This window comes from Pithys albifrons, chromosome 2 (genome assembly GCF_047495875.1).
Source record: "Pithys albifrons albifrons isolate INPA30051 chromosome 2, PitAlb_v1, whole genome shotgun sequence".
Lineage (NCBI taxonomy): Eukaryota > Metazoa > Chordata > Aves > Passeriformes > Thamnophilidae > Pithys > Pithys albifrons.
This window is the reverse complement of record NC_092459.1, coordinates 3,501,389-3,516,515: the sequence shown is the minus strand read 5'-3', so window position 1 is coordinate 3,516,515 and position 15,127 is coordinate 3,501,389. Positions and strand designations below refer to the sequence as shown.

The 15,127-nt window shown below is 43.0% G+C and overlaps 1 protein-coding gene across 3 annotated transcripts in view; it reads left to right on the top strand.

Moving 5' to 3' along the window:
• The window catches only part of LOC139668585 (adhesion G protein-coupled receptor F5-like), a 52,601-nt gene that overhangs the window by 8,337 nt on the left and 29,137 nt on the right, over positions 1–15,127 (top strand). For all 3 annotated transcript variants that reach the window (XM_071548229.1, XM_071548230.1, XM_071548228.1), the window contains exons 2-3: positions 13,708–13,849; positions 14,944–15,071. In XM_071548229.1, the coding sequence (XP_071404330.1) occupies positions 14,970–15,071 (102 nt within the window). In that variant the 5' untranslated portion in view covers positions 13,708–13,849; positions 14,944–14,969. The remainder of the gene's footprint in view (positions 1–13,707; positions 13,850–14,943; positions 15,072–15,127) is intronic.

Sequence of the window (15,127 nt, the reverse complement as noted above, 5' to 3'; positions counted from 1 at the left end):
CTCTGCAACCAGGTCATAGCTTTTTTCCAAACTTCATTTTATTCCTGCGGAAGCCTGCAATGAATTCTGCCCCAAAGCCCTTCCCTCCCCATCATCATTCCCATCTGAACAAGCCAAACAAGATGGTGTGCTGGGTCTGACTAGGATGGAGCTAACTTTCTTCATAAGGTGCTGTGTCCCAGTTTTGTGGCTGGAACAGTGTTGATAGTACATCAGGGTTCTGGCTATTGCTGAGCAGTGCTTGCAGGACTTCCAAGCTTTCTCTTTTTTTCCACTGACTCTGTAGTGAGTGGGATGGAGGTTGGGAGTGGCTGCATCCAGGAAAGCTGACTTGAATTCACAGAAAGGATGTTTCAAACTATATAACATCACATTCAGCAATAAAAATAGTGGTGGAGGTCAGGGTGGTCTTTCAAGGTGGCCATTGCTTGGAGACTTTCTGGTTATACATGTGCTTGTGGAATGTGGTGAGACATTGTTTTCACATCACTTTTTTTCCTTTTATCCTTCTTTCCCTTATTAACATTTATTTATCTCAAACCACTAGTTTTCTGTTTTTCTCTTCATATTCTCTTCTCCATCCTGCTGGCAGGTGAGGAGTAAGTGAGTGGCTCTATGGATGCTTAGATTCAAGCCAGGGTCAACCCATGGCACAGAATATCTAGCCCACCATTTAGACACCTTCCATTGGACCACTTTTGAATAAACAGAAGGATTTTCCAGCCCAGAAAAAAACCTCAATAAACTTCTTTAACTCCCTTGTGTCATCTCAGTCTGATTTACAGAAAGTAATACTTGTTTCAGGAGGAACTCAAAGGTCACCTCATATCGACCACTCCTGGCACTGAAATCCTTCTTTCTGGGTGAAAGGGAAGCTGAGTCTCATTTGCCTTTTAGGTATTTCCACAGGTCTTGTTTTATGAGACCACCAGTGCAAGCACTGATGAGTTTTTCCTGCCCCAGGGTCTCTGTAAACACCCTGTGAAGCAGAGACAGTTAATGCCACCCTTGTTTGGCAGCAGAGCACTGAAGCACAGAGATAGCAGGGGTCTGCTTTCAAGGCTGGCTGCTTCCAACCCAAGCTCTGCTTAAACCCACCACACCAGGAAAAAAAAATGCAGTGACAGACCAGGTTTGAGGATGCCTGTGAGTAGCAGAGCTGTATGCATTCCCCATTTCAATCTTAATACAAAATATTAATTTCCAAATGCCTTCCCTCAAAACATAATAGAGCTGTGATCTAGTATGTAATTTACTGTCCTCGGAAATGCCTCAAAACGGCAGAGTTTCCCCCAATTGTTCATGCATAGAGGAAAAGCTCTACTAGAATTCCTGCTTCAGCTCAATCCTGTGACCACAGGCTTGGCCCTCCATGACCATCAGACCGAGTATGTGAAAACCATCTTCATTCCAAAGATGTCCCTGTGTGCCTTAGGACAGGCTATTGACAGCGTGCCCCTTGCTCCTGAAACTGTTCTACTGTTCCTTCTTGAGAGAGAAATTCTTTAAATTCCTGAAGTCGCCCCTAAAATTTGGGTTGTCTGGTCCTGTGTCTGAGATCCTGGATGAGCCTGTGCATGCCTCAAGTCTCTCTGGCTGTAAAACAGGACTGATGGCACTTCCTTCCTTCCTGTTGTTATCCATCCTATTTCAAGTCTATGGCTTTAAAAGGTCCAATTGCTATTCATAACTGCTGTGCCTTATTGCAGTAATGACACATAAGATGTTAAAATAATAGAATCACAGAATGGTTTGGGTTGGAAGGGACCTTAACACCATCTTGCTCCACCTGCCCTGTTGTGGGCAGGGACACTTTTCACTAGACCAAGTTGCTTCAAGGCCCATCCAACCCAGCCTTGAACACTTCCAGGGATGTGGCACCCACAAGTTCTCTGGGCAACCTGTGCCAGGGCCTCACCACCTTCACAGTAAATAATTTATTCCTCATAGCTAATCTAAACCTACCCTCTGTTAGTTTAAAGCCATTCCTTCTTGTCCTATCACTCTATGCCCTTATCAAAAGTCCCTATTCAGCTCTCTTGGACGCCCTTTAGGTACTTGAAAGGGCTTTAACATCTCCCCAAAGCCTTCTCTTCTCCATGGCTGAACAGACTCAGCTCTCAGTCCATTTTTATAGGGGAAGTCCTCTGTGTTGTTACTGAAAATTTGCCTTAAAAGCTGTCTGCTCTTTTCCTAAATGCCTTATTTGTGGACAGTCTTTCAATGGTTGCTCCAGTACTGTTCCAGCATCATAGTATCAAACCTAACAAAAGCTTAATCCACCCAACAGCAGTTGCCATCTCATGAGCAAACCTACCATCAGGTGCCAGTTGTCTTTACATTGCTGTTTTCTTACACCATGTGAGCCCAACAAGAACCTTAAGAGCTCACAAGGCAGGATCATGCCTGGTATCAGTCGGAAATGTGATGCAATTTTGAACCAGGATAAGCATAACTGAAATCTACTGTTTCTTGAAGTCTTCTGAACATCAGTAAAACACAGTAGTCCCATGTGTGTTGATTATATGTCTTGATCTCACACCTAATGCCAATGATGGAGATATAAGGGTTCTGGTAATGTTGAAAACATTATAGACAAATGTAACCTTCAAAGAAGTTAGATGCTAGTAGCACTATTTAGCCTTTCTAAGTTATCTTGTGCTCTGGAAGACAGGCCAGTACAAAAGTAGTAAGGCTAAAACTGAAATCAGTGGAACAAAATATAAACGATTATTTTTTCTCTCAGGCTTGATCATTACAGAAGGGAATTAAGAGATATGGACAACAAAGACCTGCTTTAACCAGTCTAAGGGGTTTTACTCCATTTACATGATTCTATGTGCAAAAGGTGGATGCTATTTTGTACATTTTTATTGCTAGGTGTGACAGGACAGGCCCTCAGGCAGGAAACTCCCACTGACCAGAGCAGGATTATACAAACTCCAAATGGCTGACACCTACAAAACCTACAGGAGTTTCCTATACAGCCAGCTGTGCTTACAGTAATAACAGGAAAAAAATCAGGAGGTTAATAAAATGAAATGAGCAGGAAGCATGCAGTCATCAGACTTTCTAGTATTTCAGTCTATAGAAGTAACCCGTGTCTGGCCTGACTTAGGGACCCAATCCAAAACTCATTGAAGCCCATGGAAATTCCACTGCAACGGATGTTGTTAGACCTCATTCTCCACTGTATTGATATGGGAGTACATGGCGAGTTCCATCTTCCCTGTACTCACACAGTGCTGAGTTTCAAATATCTTGTTTTATTATTTCTATCTGTGAGATAAGGCTGCACCAAACTGCAGATGCTCCAAAGAGCATGAGGAGAAGAAGGGGAAGTACATGGTTACATCCCTTCTCTCATCTCAGTCATCAGAGGTGAGTAAGTGTATAATAGTATATGTTTTTCTAGACTTTGAAAATGTAACCAGTTGCATACAAAGAGCTGGAATAGCAGGGTGGAACTAATTGTTTTTTCTCCTTTTTCTTTTTGAATTTTTCCAAAAACTTCATCATGAAGGTCAAGCAGGAACCCTTATGTGGAGTTGAGAAAACCCTCCTGAGGTGAGGAAGAAATGCCAGGAAGAAGATAAGAGATGGTCAGGGCTTTCTTTTTACAGTAAAGAGCTGATTTAAAGGCCATTTCAGTTTCGTTTCAGCTATCACTGTTTTCAGCCTGGCATATGCCTGGGGTTGGTTCCAGCCTGAGAAGGTGGCCTGAAGGGCAAGGTCATCACTCACTTGTGGTGGGAGCCAGTGTGGCTGCTTGAATTGGCTGTCCTGGTGTTAAGCAGGCAGGATGAGTGCACTGCAGCAAGGATGAGGACACCAGCTCCTGGATCTAATTGCTTGCAAGGGCAGTAGGGAACACCTGTCTCCCCATCGAGGATCAGGATCAACGAGGTGTGTGAGCACAGGTCATAGAGGACCAAGGCTCAATTCAAAGGTGCTGGTGCAGGGCCAGAGAAGAGCAACGAGGCTGGAGAAGGGACTGGAGCACAAGTGCTGTGGGGAGAGGCTGAGGGAGCTGGGGGTGTTTAGCTTGGAGAAGAGGAGGCTCAGAGGTGACCTCAGCACTGTCTATAACTGCCTGAAGGGAAGTTCTAGCCAGGTGGGGGCTGGTCTCTTCTCCCAGGCACTCAGCAATAGGACAAGGGGGTACGGGCTCAAGCTCTGCCAGGGGAAATTGAAGCTGGAGATCAGGAAAAAATTCTTTCCAGAGAGAGTAATCAGGCATTGGAATGGGCTGCCCAGAGAGGGGCTGGATTTCCCATCCCTGGAGGTTTTGAAACTGAGATTGGCCGTGGCACTGAGTGCCATGATGTGGTAAAGGGACTGGAGTTGGACCAAGGGTTGGACTTGATGATCTTGGAGGTCTTTTCCAACCCAATTGGTTCTGTGATTCTATGATATTAGCGTGCCATGTGAAATGGGGAGCATCCACCCCTTCACTTATGAGTGCCAGGACATCTGTTTGCACACAACTAACAAAAATAAAAATTGCCCCCCTGCTCCCTCTGAAAACAATACCTCTGCTCATGTCCTAGAGATCCCTGAGGATCCCATCAAGCTCAGCCCCCTGCACCACACTAGGCACAAAACTGGAGTAACACAGTTGCTCAAACATCACAGAGAAAGCATGTCACAGCCTGTTTATTGCCTGTTTGAATCCTTATCACTAAGCAGTTGAGTTTGGAGTCCTTGATTAATTTGTGTTTATTTTATTTTTGTTCTCATTCAGATGTGTTATCTAAGGTCAGTGCAACTTCCCTTGTCCCCCCTTTCCCTTTCAGCCAACTCTCCCATGAAATATTCTTGTGCCTGGGTGTGTATTTCTTAAAGTCATTGTGTGTTTTCTGTCTGAAACAAACATTGTCTGATCATCCAGCTTATTACGCACTACCCAAAGGTCATGCTTTATGCGGAGAAAGGAAAGCTCTTCTGTTTTGGCTGAGGAATAACAAACTAGACAGGCACTGAAAACAAGGCTTTAGTCCTAGAGATCAAGCCTCTGAAAAAGTGTAGCTGTTTGAAAAGGGTAAACCAAGGCTCAGTTGCTACAGGCTCTGTGCAAGCATGGAGCTAGACAGTGCTGTGCCAATCCCATATCTCTCCCTTCACACCTTCCAGCCTTTAGCAGCTCCTGGTTCCTCTGTTCATGTGTCCTTCACTGCCACAGATCTCTCAGCACCATAAGCCTTTCATCCAAAACAACTAAGGGGAGGCAGAGCTGTTTAAGCCGCAGGAAAATGCTGGCATGGAAACAACTAAGCTTAATTAAGTTCAGAAAATATACAACCCAACTGGAAAGTTCCAAGGAAGTGGGAGGACTGCTGTGCTGGAATGGCATGGGGCTCTTCAACCTAGACAGCTGATGGGGAATGTAAAAGTGATGTATGCTGATATGAGGCCATGTAGAAAATATGCACTATCCAGTTTGAGAAAGAAGGACCAATCCTGACCTTAAGAGCAGCACACTCAAAACAAGCAAAATAATTCAGATCTCCTTGCTCTTGGGCATTATGGTAGAGGACACTCTCCTAAGTTTTCCTAAAATTTACTTCATTTGTGTCAGTTTACTTCATTTGTGTCAGCCATTAGGGTTGTTAAATACCAGAGACTTGCTTTTGCCTCCAGAAGTCCCTGTACCTCTGATAGCCAGAAGTGGAAAGAACAGTCTGAAGATTTGCTGCTCCAAATTTACTTCACTTTTGTAAAACTCTTTCCAAGAACCTCTGCTATAGCCCATGTTGGTTATGAAGCAACTGGGCTAGAGAATCCTTGGATCCAACCAAGAGCAAATCTGCTCATGGCATTAAGCAACCGGTATCCATTGGAAAGGATGGGGAATGGTCTCCTCATGTGAACAATGGAATAAAAGCACAGAAGTAAAGGCTTTACAATGAGATTTGACACAAACATTTAAGCCCAAGGAGAGGGTCAAGAGCTGAGGCTTGGACTGACATTCACCTCACAAATGACTCTGCTGGTTGAAAACATGTTGTGCCTGCAGAGTTGTTTGTCATCCTCTTCCTGCTGTTGCCAAAGGAGTGTTCATCTCCACTTGAGCACTAGAGGATCCACGTTCCCGGACACAGATTGTAGAAAAGTTTCAACCAACAGGAACAAAATACCTTTATCTGGGATGGCTGCAGGGAGATTGATAACTGTGTATTCTGACACAGAAATACTTGTTTGAAGTTCGCATTTATAACACGTTACCAAATTAGTCACTCCAGGGTGAGCATCTCTTTAGGTCCTCTCATCAATTATTTATAGACATTGACATGATCCCTCTATGCCTTTCCTCTTTCAGGCTAGGCAGTCCTAGTTCTCTCACCTTCTCCTGGTATGACAGGCGATCCAGCTCCCTAATCATCTTTGTGGCCCTTTACTGGACTCTCTCCAGTATGTCTATGTGTCTCTTGTACTGGGGAGCCTGGGAGCTGGACACTGTGCTTAAGATGCATCCAGAACCAAAAAATATTCTCATCTTTAAGTCTGCTATCAAATGAGAAATGTTGTCTCAGAATCTAGAAAGAAGACGTGGCTGGGCAGGATAAGAGAGGCTTCAAAATTTGCCTTCTTGTAAGAGACAGAGAGTGGAGGAGTCATACAGAAGGCTAAGTTTGAATAGGCCAGGTTCTGCTGGGTGAAAAGAGATTGCCTGAGCTAGAGAATCCAAGTAAGGAGCCAGAGGTCTGTGAGAATGTCTATAGAAGCAGCCTGGCCACAAGACATGAGCCACTAAACCCTGCTTGGGGAATTATAGAGCATATACAGATATATGTTGTCTCTGTCTCTGGTAGAACCCAGATGTCTCTGTATGATGCTACACTGGCAAGGCTGCAAAAACCATGACCTATGTGGGCATCACCTCCCTGCTAAAGATGCCTTTTCTATCCAAATGCAGTGACATGGCTGTAAGTGCAGATGAATTGTTACCTAGCCCATGAAACAGGCCAGCCAGAGGTCCAGCACTGGTGTGGTATCTTCACAGACAGGTCAACTGTACAGCTGGCCAGAAAATGGGACAGTGCTTGTTTTGTGCCTAATGTATCAGACTGTTTCTCACCTTCCTTCTTCCCTGTGTTAATACTTAGTCAATAACTATGTCAGTTCATGCTTATTCATGCAAGAATGCCCTCAGTGATCTAGCAAATGGTGTTCTCCAGTGACAAGAAGTCCAACTGTGAACTGTTCAAGGAGGGCTAGGACAACATTCCAGGGCTGTCTGGCCCTGTCCAGAATGAAATGCTTATGGAAAGTTCTGTTGGCTGCTCTCAGAGCATTAGGAATGCCTGAAGGGTGTGATGATTTGGTCATTCAGCCAGATTCTCAGTCATCTGGCTGAGTGTTTCCTATTCCATCTACTGTGCCCTGAAAACACGAGTCCTGCAGAGCTGTTTTCTCTGTGCAGGAAGTCCTGGTTGGTCACGGTATGATTTGAGCCTGATCTGCAGGTAGCTGGGGCTGAATTACTTTCATTTTCCATGTAGAATATTTGGGTATGTAAAAAGGTCATCACCAATTCACAGACAAGCTTAAAGAGGAATAGAAAGGAAGGAAAAGTATATATTTAGTGGAAATTATGGGAAGGTGGGTTGATGTAGAAAAGGGTGTGAACCAGAGCCCTCCTCTGTAAATATTGTTTTGGGGAAACCCTAGATAAGGCTGTAAGTACAGTTTACCTCCTCAGTGCTTAAAAAAGTGAGAATATTGTGGTGCAGAGGACCAGAAAGGATTTCCTTAACTTGTCTAAGATATAATCATAGAAACATTAGATTGGACAAGACCTCTAAAATCAAGTCCAACCATTAACCCAACACTACCAAGTCCACCACTAAAACATGTCCTTAAGTGCCACATTTCCATGTTTTTTTAAATACCTCCAAGGGCAGTGATTCTACCACTTCCCTTGGCAGCCTCTTCCAATGCTTGACCACCCTCTCAGTGAAGAATGTTTTCCCCAATATTCAACCTAAACTTCCTGTGGAGGAACTTGAAGCCACTTCCTCTTGTCATACTGTTTGTTACCTGGGAGAAAAGAGTGACTGCCACCTGGCTACAACCTCCTTTCAGGTGCTAGAGAGTGATAAGGTCCCTGCTGAGCCTCATTTTCTCCCAGCTGACACCTCTGCCTCCCTTAGCTGCTCCTCACAGGGCTTGTGCTCTAGATCCTTCCTCAGCTCCATTGCCCTTCCCTGGACATGCTCCAGCAGCTCAATGTCTTTCTTGTAGTGAGGGGCCCAAAACTGAATAGAGGATTCAAGGTGTCTCACCAGTGCCCAGCACAGGGGGAGGATCATTGCCCTGGTCACTCCAAACATAGCTCTGAGAACACAGATCTGTGGTCTCACACATCTCCTCTGAATCTCTTTGGATTCATTCATTCCACAAATGGAAGAAGTGTAGAGAAACAGAGGTAACTGGAAGAGAGAAACAATCTGCCTTACACCTCATTGCCACAAACTCATATGGAGGTAGAATCAAAGGCTCTCTTCCATGTCATCAATTTTCAGAAATGCTTGTTCTTAAAAAACTCCACCAAAGAACTTTGCAGGTGCCCAGGGTAACCTGATTCAGTGCTTCTAAATTTTTCATAATCACCAACATATTTATCTTTGCTTCAGCTTGTGTGACTTCACATCACCCTCCACCCAGCTGTCACTGTGAACATCCACGTCAGTCCTCTACCAAGTGGCAAACTGTTATTGTGTCCATGCCTGAGTCTTGTCCCATCTAAACTGAACAATCTGTTCACAAGATTATACCCTGCTCATGTCTGAGCATTCACAAGGCTCTCTTTTGGATGCTCTCCAATACAGGAACATCCGGACACAGCGCTCCAGCCAAAACATCAACAGCATCACGTAGAGCACTTCTGTTATCTCCCAGGTCTTAAATGAAAACTATTTGTTAAAGAACACTCAGAATGAGATTTGCCTTATTTTGAACATCACCACAATGACTTTAGGTAGCAACTTCATAGAACTCCCTCCAAAGTATTTTCTGCAAGACTGAGGTGGGCAAAACTATGTAAAGTCTTGTGATAGAGGTAATAAATGAAATGCCAGGCATTGTCAGATTCACTCCAAAGTAATCTACGTATTAGCTCTAATATACTGTCCTCACATTTTTAAAACATGTCTTTGAGTTGCTGAACATGCAAAATTCAGCCTCAAAATTAGTAAGAATTGCAAATGGTGTAAGAACCTGCAGTGTTGCCTCCAGCTTCTGAGAGCTTCTGGCATCTTTTTCTGCATTTGAATACTAGTGACAACTGGGTTTGGTTACACAAATTGCTGAGGTTGGATTCTAGAGGTGAGACTGAGGTGATAACAGCCAGGAGTGGAATGAAGATGGGTGAGTCAAGAGGGCTGTATGTCAGCTTAATTTCTAAGTTTTTCCTCATTAACTTTCACTTCAAACAGTATCTCTCAGGTTGCACTTTTGTGGGAACACTACCCTGGTCTATTTGGTTCATGATATGTGTTCACGTGTTTTTGTAACCTCACGTTTCCAGTGAATTGTGGGATCCACGGAGCTCTGCCTTGTTTTGGACGAGGGCTCCTCGTTCAGAGCAGGTGTCCTCTACACACCTTTTGATTGCTTTTCTGAGCCTGTGAAGGTTAAGTGCAGTCTCAGATGTTTAAACAAAGAACTGTTCTGGGACTGAAACTTTAAAATTTTAAAATCCAGGAAGTTCATGGTTTCTGGTGACATGATAGTACCTGATGAATGAGAACAGGAAAAAACATCAGGATGATCAGGACATCCCCTGTGCTCACATACCAAGTTGATTACATACCTAAAGCTCTGGCATTGTGTAATTTTTGCATTCTCCTGCAAAATAAACGAAGATTTCTCATACCTTTAGGCTGCAGTTGAATGATATACAATGCCTTGAGAAGAAACCCTTTTCTAAGTAAACCTTGCTGATCTTTCCCATTCCCACACCCCAAGGTGTGGTTGGTTAAAATTGTTGAAAGCCACAACAACAGCAAAAAGAAAACACCAAAAAAAGGAGGAGGGGGTGGGGGGGAAGGAAAGTTTAACTCAGACCAGTTTTCCCGTCAAGAACTGGCAATGTGGAAAGTGTGGATTCACCACAGCCAACTCAGTCTAAGCCAAGCCTGTCCTACCATGCAGCCTCTGAGCTGGCCCTGATGCTTATCTAAACCTGCAAGCAGGCAGCCCAAAGGAGCAATACTAGGTAAAGGGATGCAGATTTTTCTGTAGGGACAGACCATGGGTTCATGTTGAACAGCTTGCCAGGGCAGAAAGGAAGAGGTCCTGCTTGTCTTTACCCTCCTGCCCTGTCTGCCAACCCCTGTTCCTTCCCCCTTCTCTGCCTGGGACCACTTACCTGCTCCTCTTCTTGCTCTGGCACTCACTGGGCCCTTCCTTTTCTAAGCTGATTAGACTCACTCAGATGAAAGCAAGCTCAACACTTTTTTGCTGTTTTAGGTTCTTGCAGGGACAGAGTGTTAAAATGGCTAAGGGAAGAGTCTGGAAAGCACCAGCACAAGGCCATCAATAAATCCTGTCTGCAGCGAGAGAGGTGGTGGCATTTAGTGCTGTAGATGTAGCCTCAGTTTTCTGCTTGTTCAGATTCCTGAACCAGCTTACGTGGACAATAAATCAGACCAATGCCACCACATAAGTGAAGACATGCTGTAAGGGCAATGAGGGCATCAGTCATGCCAATTTAATCACCTTAAAACTGCTGCAAAAGGCTGAGGTCTGACTCACCACATTGCACAAAGCAGCAGGTGAGCAGCTTTGCAGGCAGTGGAACAGACCTATCTCATGAGTTAATCACTGCTTAAAAATAATCCCCCCCAACATGAGCTTAATCCCAGGCCTTTCCACAGACATTACATGAGCTCAGTGTGTCACTGCCTGGCACACTGCTGTGGAAACAAATTCTATTGAAAAACTGGTTGTGATCAAACACTGTACAGAGAAGGGCCCCTTTGTTATTTGGACAGATGTCCTCTGTTTGTGCAGTGGGTTCCTGGCTCCAGATTTTGTTCAAGGTAGAAACATATATAACACATCAGAATTTCCCTTGGTTTCTTGGAATTTCCCGCTCTTTCCTGCTTTCACCATCAGAGCCATAGGTCTGCATCTCTCTTCAGCTTCTCCAAGGGCATAAACAAACCTGTGCCCCTGGAGCCTTCCAGGTCCAGCATACAGCGAGCGTGCTGCCAGCTCAGCTAGGGAAATCCTCAGGGTTTTCCTCCTTTAAGCTGAAGTCCACAAACATTTTGCCATAGCTACAAAGCATGATTTTGCAGCTTTCAGTCCTCAACACCCTCTTTTGTTAAAACAAAGCATATGAGTAACAGCAGCGGAACTAGTTAGTCCACTAATCTGCAGATAAGACACTGGAGGACACAGATCAGTGCAGGGGGAAATAATGAATACTACCTGATGAATGGTATCAGGAAATATCTCTCCTTAAAATGCCTTGTGGGTTTTCTGCAGTGGCATAGCTGCTCAGCCTCACACTTGAAATTTGAGTGCAGGCTCTAGAGACAACCTCTCATCTGGGCAGCAATAACTTGTTCAACTAATTAGACAAGTTCCTGTGTCTTAATTTCTCTCTGAGAGAGCAGCCTGGGCAGTAATAGAAAGCAGAGGATGTTTAAGATGGATCTAATTAGAAGATCTCTTTGAACCACCTGAGAAGGTAAGTCATGTTATGTCTCTGGGTGTTGTCTTTATTTTCTAAAACGTGGAATGATAAACATTGTTCTGGATGGATTTTCAAGAGAAGGTGTAATTATTTTGCAATATTCATGAAACAGAGGCCTAGAGAAAAAGTAAAAAGAAGGTCATGTAACTCACCTATGTCCTGGGTTAAAGTGAGGCCTTGTTATTTAGGAATCTTCTACATCTTAGAATTAACTTTAAACAATAATTTCCAACCTGAATGCTGTGGAGAACAAGAGATGCAGGAGCAAATCGGGGATTCTTTAACTCTCTGGGGCTTTATAAGTCTTGTTATTTAGCTCTAGGAATCTTCTACATTTTAGAATTAACTTTAAACAATATTTTCCAACCTGAATGCTGTGGAGAACAAGAGATGCAGGAGCAAATCGGGGCTTCTTTAGCTCTCTGGGGCTTTATAAGTTGAAGTTACTTATTGCTTCCCAGTGGACACTGTATGAGGAATGAGTCCACACATCTGCTTTGCCCACCAAAGGCAGAGAGATAATTGAGAATTTGCTCACTGAAAAATTGACAGCGGTGCTGTATTCATGAAGTAATTGATTGAGGGGAACAGCCACATTACTCAAAAAGAACATTAATACTTTTCCCCATTTTTGATTTGATATTTGTTTGCTAGTTTTCTGGCTTTCTACATCCTGGTTAGGGATGTTTTGGAGTTTTAAATGGCTGTCAAATCCTGACTTCTCATTACGTGAATTGTCCTCTGTATGGTGGTGTCTTACACATACAATTAACAGGTCGTTTGCTCTCAGCTGAATGATCACACAAAGGATGTGTCTGAAAATTGAGGTGACCCACAACATTTGAATATGGACACAAGTTTGAGAACAGAGCAAAAGATACATGCAAAACTGTACCAGATGTTGTTTAATCCCATACTAAATTTTGTTTAGTGACCTTTCCCCCTTTCTGTTGTCTGTTTCATGAACCCATCACCTACGTAACACAAGTTCTTTGTGCAGATTAAGCTATTTTACCATACACTGTGAGCATATGCTGCATATGCAAAGCTACCAGAAACCTTTGTTTTGTTAGTGCTTCAGTTATTAAGTCATGTTATTATATCAGGGATAGCTTATAATGCTTTCCTCTTGGTCCCCTTTGATCAATCATGGCCTTGGGATTGGCCAAACTACAAGCGGATCATGTCTCCAAAAGAGAAATATGGTGTTTTTTATGGAATTTGGATATACTGACAGATGTGACCAGGAAAGTGAAAAAAAATTTCCCTACTTTTTTTTCCTTTTTGTTTTTTTCCCAATTCTCCCAGTCATTTATCCATTATATAAAAAACCACCTGCAACAGTCTCTTTTTTAAATAGATTTTGGGGTGGGGTGGGAAAATATTCTGAATCACTGTGATGTCCTGCTTGTCCTGCTTTCTGGTTATTGCTGTGTAGGAGTATAAGAGCAGTTATACTGTGTTAGCTCAAATGTTTTTCCCTCTCCCTTTTTTGTTTTATTTTGTTTGAGTTTGGTTTTTTAAACTTGTTTTGTTTTGCTTTTGCTTTGTTTAGATTGGGTTGTTTTGGTTTTGGTTTTTCCCTCTGTTGCTGTCCTAAAACATCTTTAAATTAATTTTCCTTTTTTAATTACATCTCAGAACTCAGTAGACATTTCTTCAGACCCCATTTCTGTGTTGTAATATTTCAGAGTCCATCACACAATGCATAATGTCACTATCATTTCTTTCTACCTTACACTTATCAGTGCTGAATTTCAAGAACTTCCTGATCTAGTCACTCAGTATCCTGTGTCCCCAACATAGATTTTCACAGGCAGACTCTCTCAATCATGTAAAGTTTTCCACAGTGTTGTAACACTGACCACTGCCTTTTCCACATCACTCAGGAACAGGGGGTAAGGTACTGGCTTACACCATGTTCCTGCTCCAGTGATGACATTTCTATATTACAACAGAAAATAAGTTATTCCTCCTTTGGTCTCCTATGTTTTAACCAGGTCAGTATCCAGGTGAAGTCTCACTCCAGATGTATCTCTCTAAGAACAACAGTTGGTGATAAATCCCTGCTGGATACCCACATTTCTGACGTCAAGTACATGCCTGGCTAGAAGTCACTGCCATCCTCTTTGAATTCACAAGGTGAGACCACAGACTTTTCCATATTATAATTTTCTGTCATGGCTTCCTCTGAGCTGAAAAGTCACAGCAAACTGCCCTGCTTGCTTGGTAACACCAGCTCTGATATGCAATAGTGGCAATAGGCAGTCACTGCCAATGTTCATTATCATCACAGGAGGTGCTGATTTTTCTGCTTTCACCTTGGGACTCACAGCCTTGAAAAGCCTGAGTTTGGATGAACAGCCTTTTCAATGCAAAAAGATCATAATTTTAAAAAAGCTCATGACTTTAATCAGGCTGGTGCTATCCACTCAGGTACTGTTCTCTACTATTCTGGGCATCTTTTCTCAGTGCTTTCCATTCTTAAAATGATTTTCATAATCTATTTGGGTTCTGCCTTTTTCTGTAGCTTTCTATTAGCTATTAATTCTGGAGCTAGGGAAGTGTTTTGTTAGGAATAGCCAGAAAGTGCATATTCATAGCAAAATATGTATTTTTATGGATTCTTCACCTCCTTTTTTTCTATTCCTTTTGGTTGCATAAATGTCAGCACCTGTTATAGGTGTCCATACCTATTTTAACTCTCCATTTATGTTTCATCATCCAATCTACCATGTGAGTAAATTACCTTAGACACTAATGAGCTGGAAAAAGTTATTTTTTCTAGGTCTTGATTTCAGGCACCACATTATATTCTAGTGTGTCAGAATTCTTGGGTTCTAGGTTACTTATTTGTTAACTTCTTGTCCTGGCTGTGCATTTCCCAGCTACCACTCTGAGGAATATTTGAAGACTCAAAGTCAACTTTTCCCATGGCAGATGATTTTCCCTCACCTGATTTGTTCCTGTTAGGAATCTGCTTAGACTCTGCTTTCTCTGAGAAATTTCTTTCTCCTATTTTGAGTAGGTACAGCCAATATGAAAAAGAGGAAATATGAGGGAAACAGTCTGATGGCAGTGGCAGAGGAATAATTATTGACCTTGTTCCATGCCCTGTCTTGGATGGAGTGAACAGGCAGAGTGTGCTGAAGGACACATTGGTTTTGTAGATTGTGCTGGTATTTCCTACTGTGTGAGTCAGCTGAAAATTCCCTTTTGTTTCATTGTCTTTCCAGGTCACACAGCAAAGTCACTGGACAAAATGCCATCCCCAATCCCTGCAGGTCTCCACTGCCTGTTTCTGCTGGTCTCAGCTTGCTCCCAGACATCACAGGATTCAAACTTCAAACCATTAGCATATGTAGTGAGTATTTTTTCCCGGTTGCATTAGTTGTCACTTGGTGTGTGCTTCTAGCACCC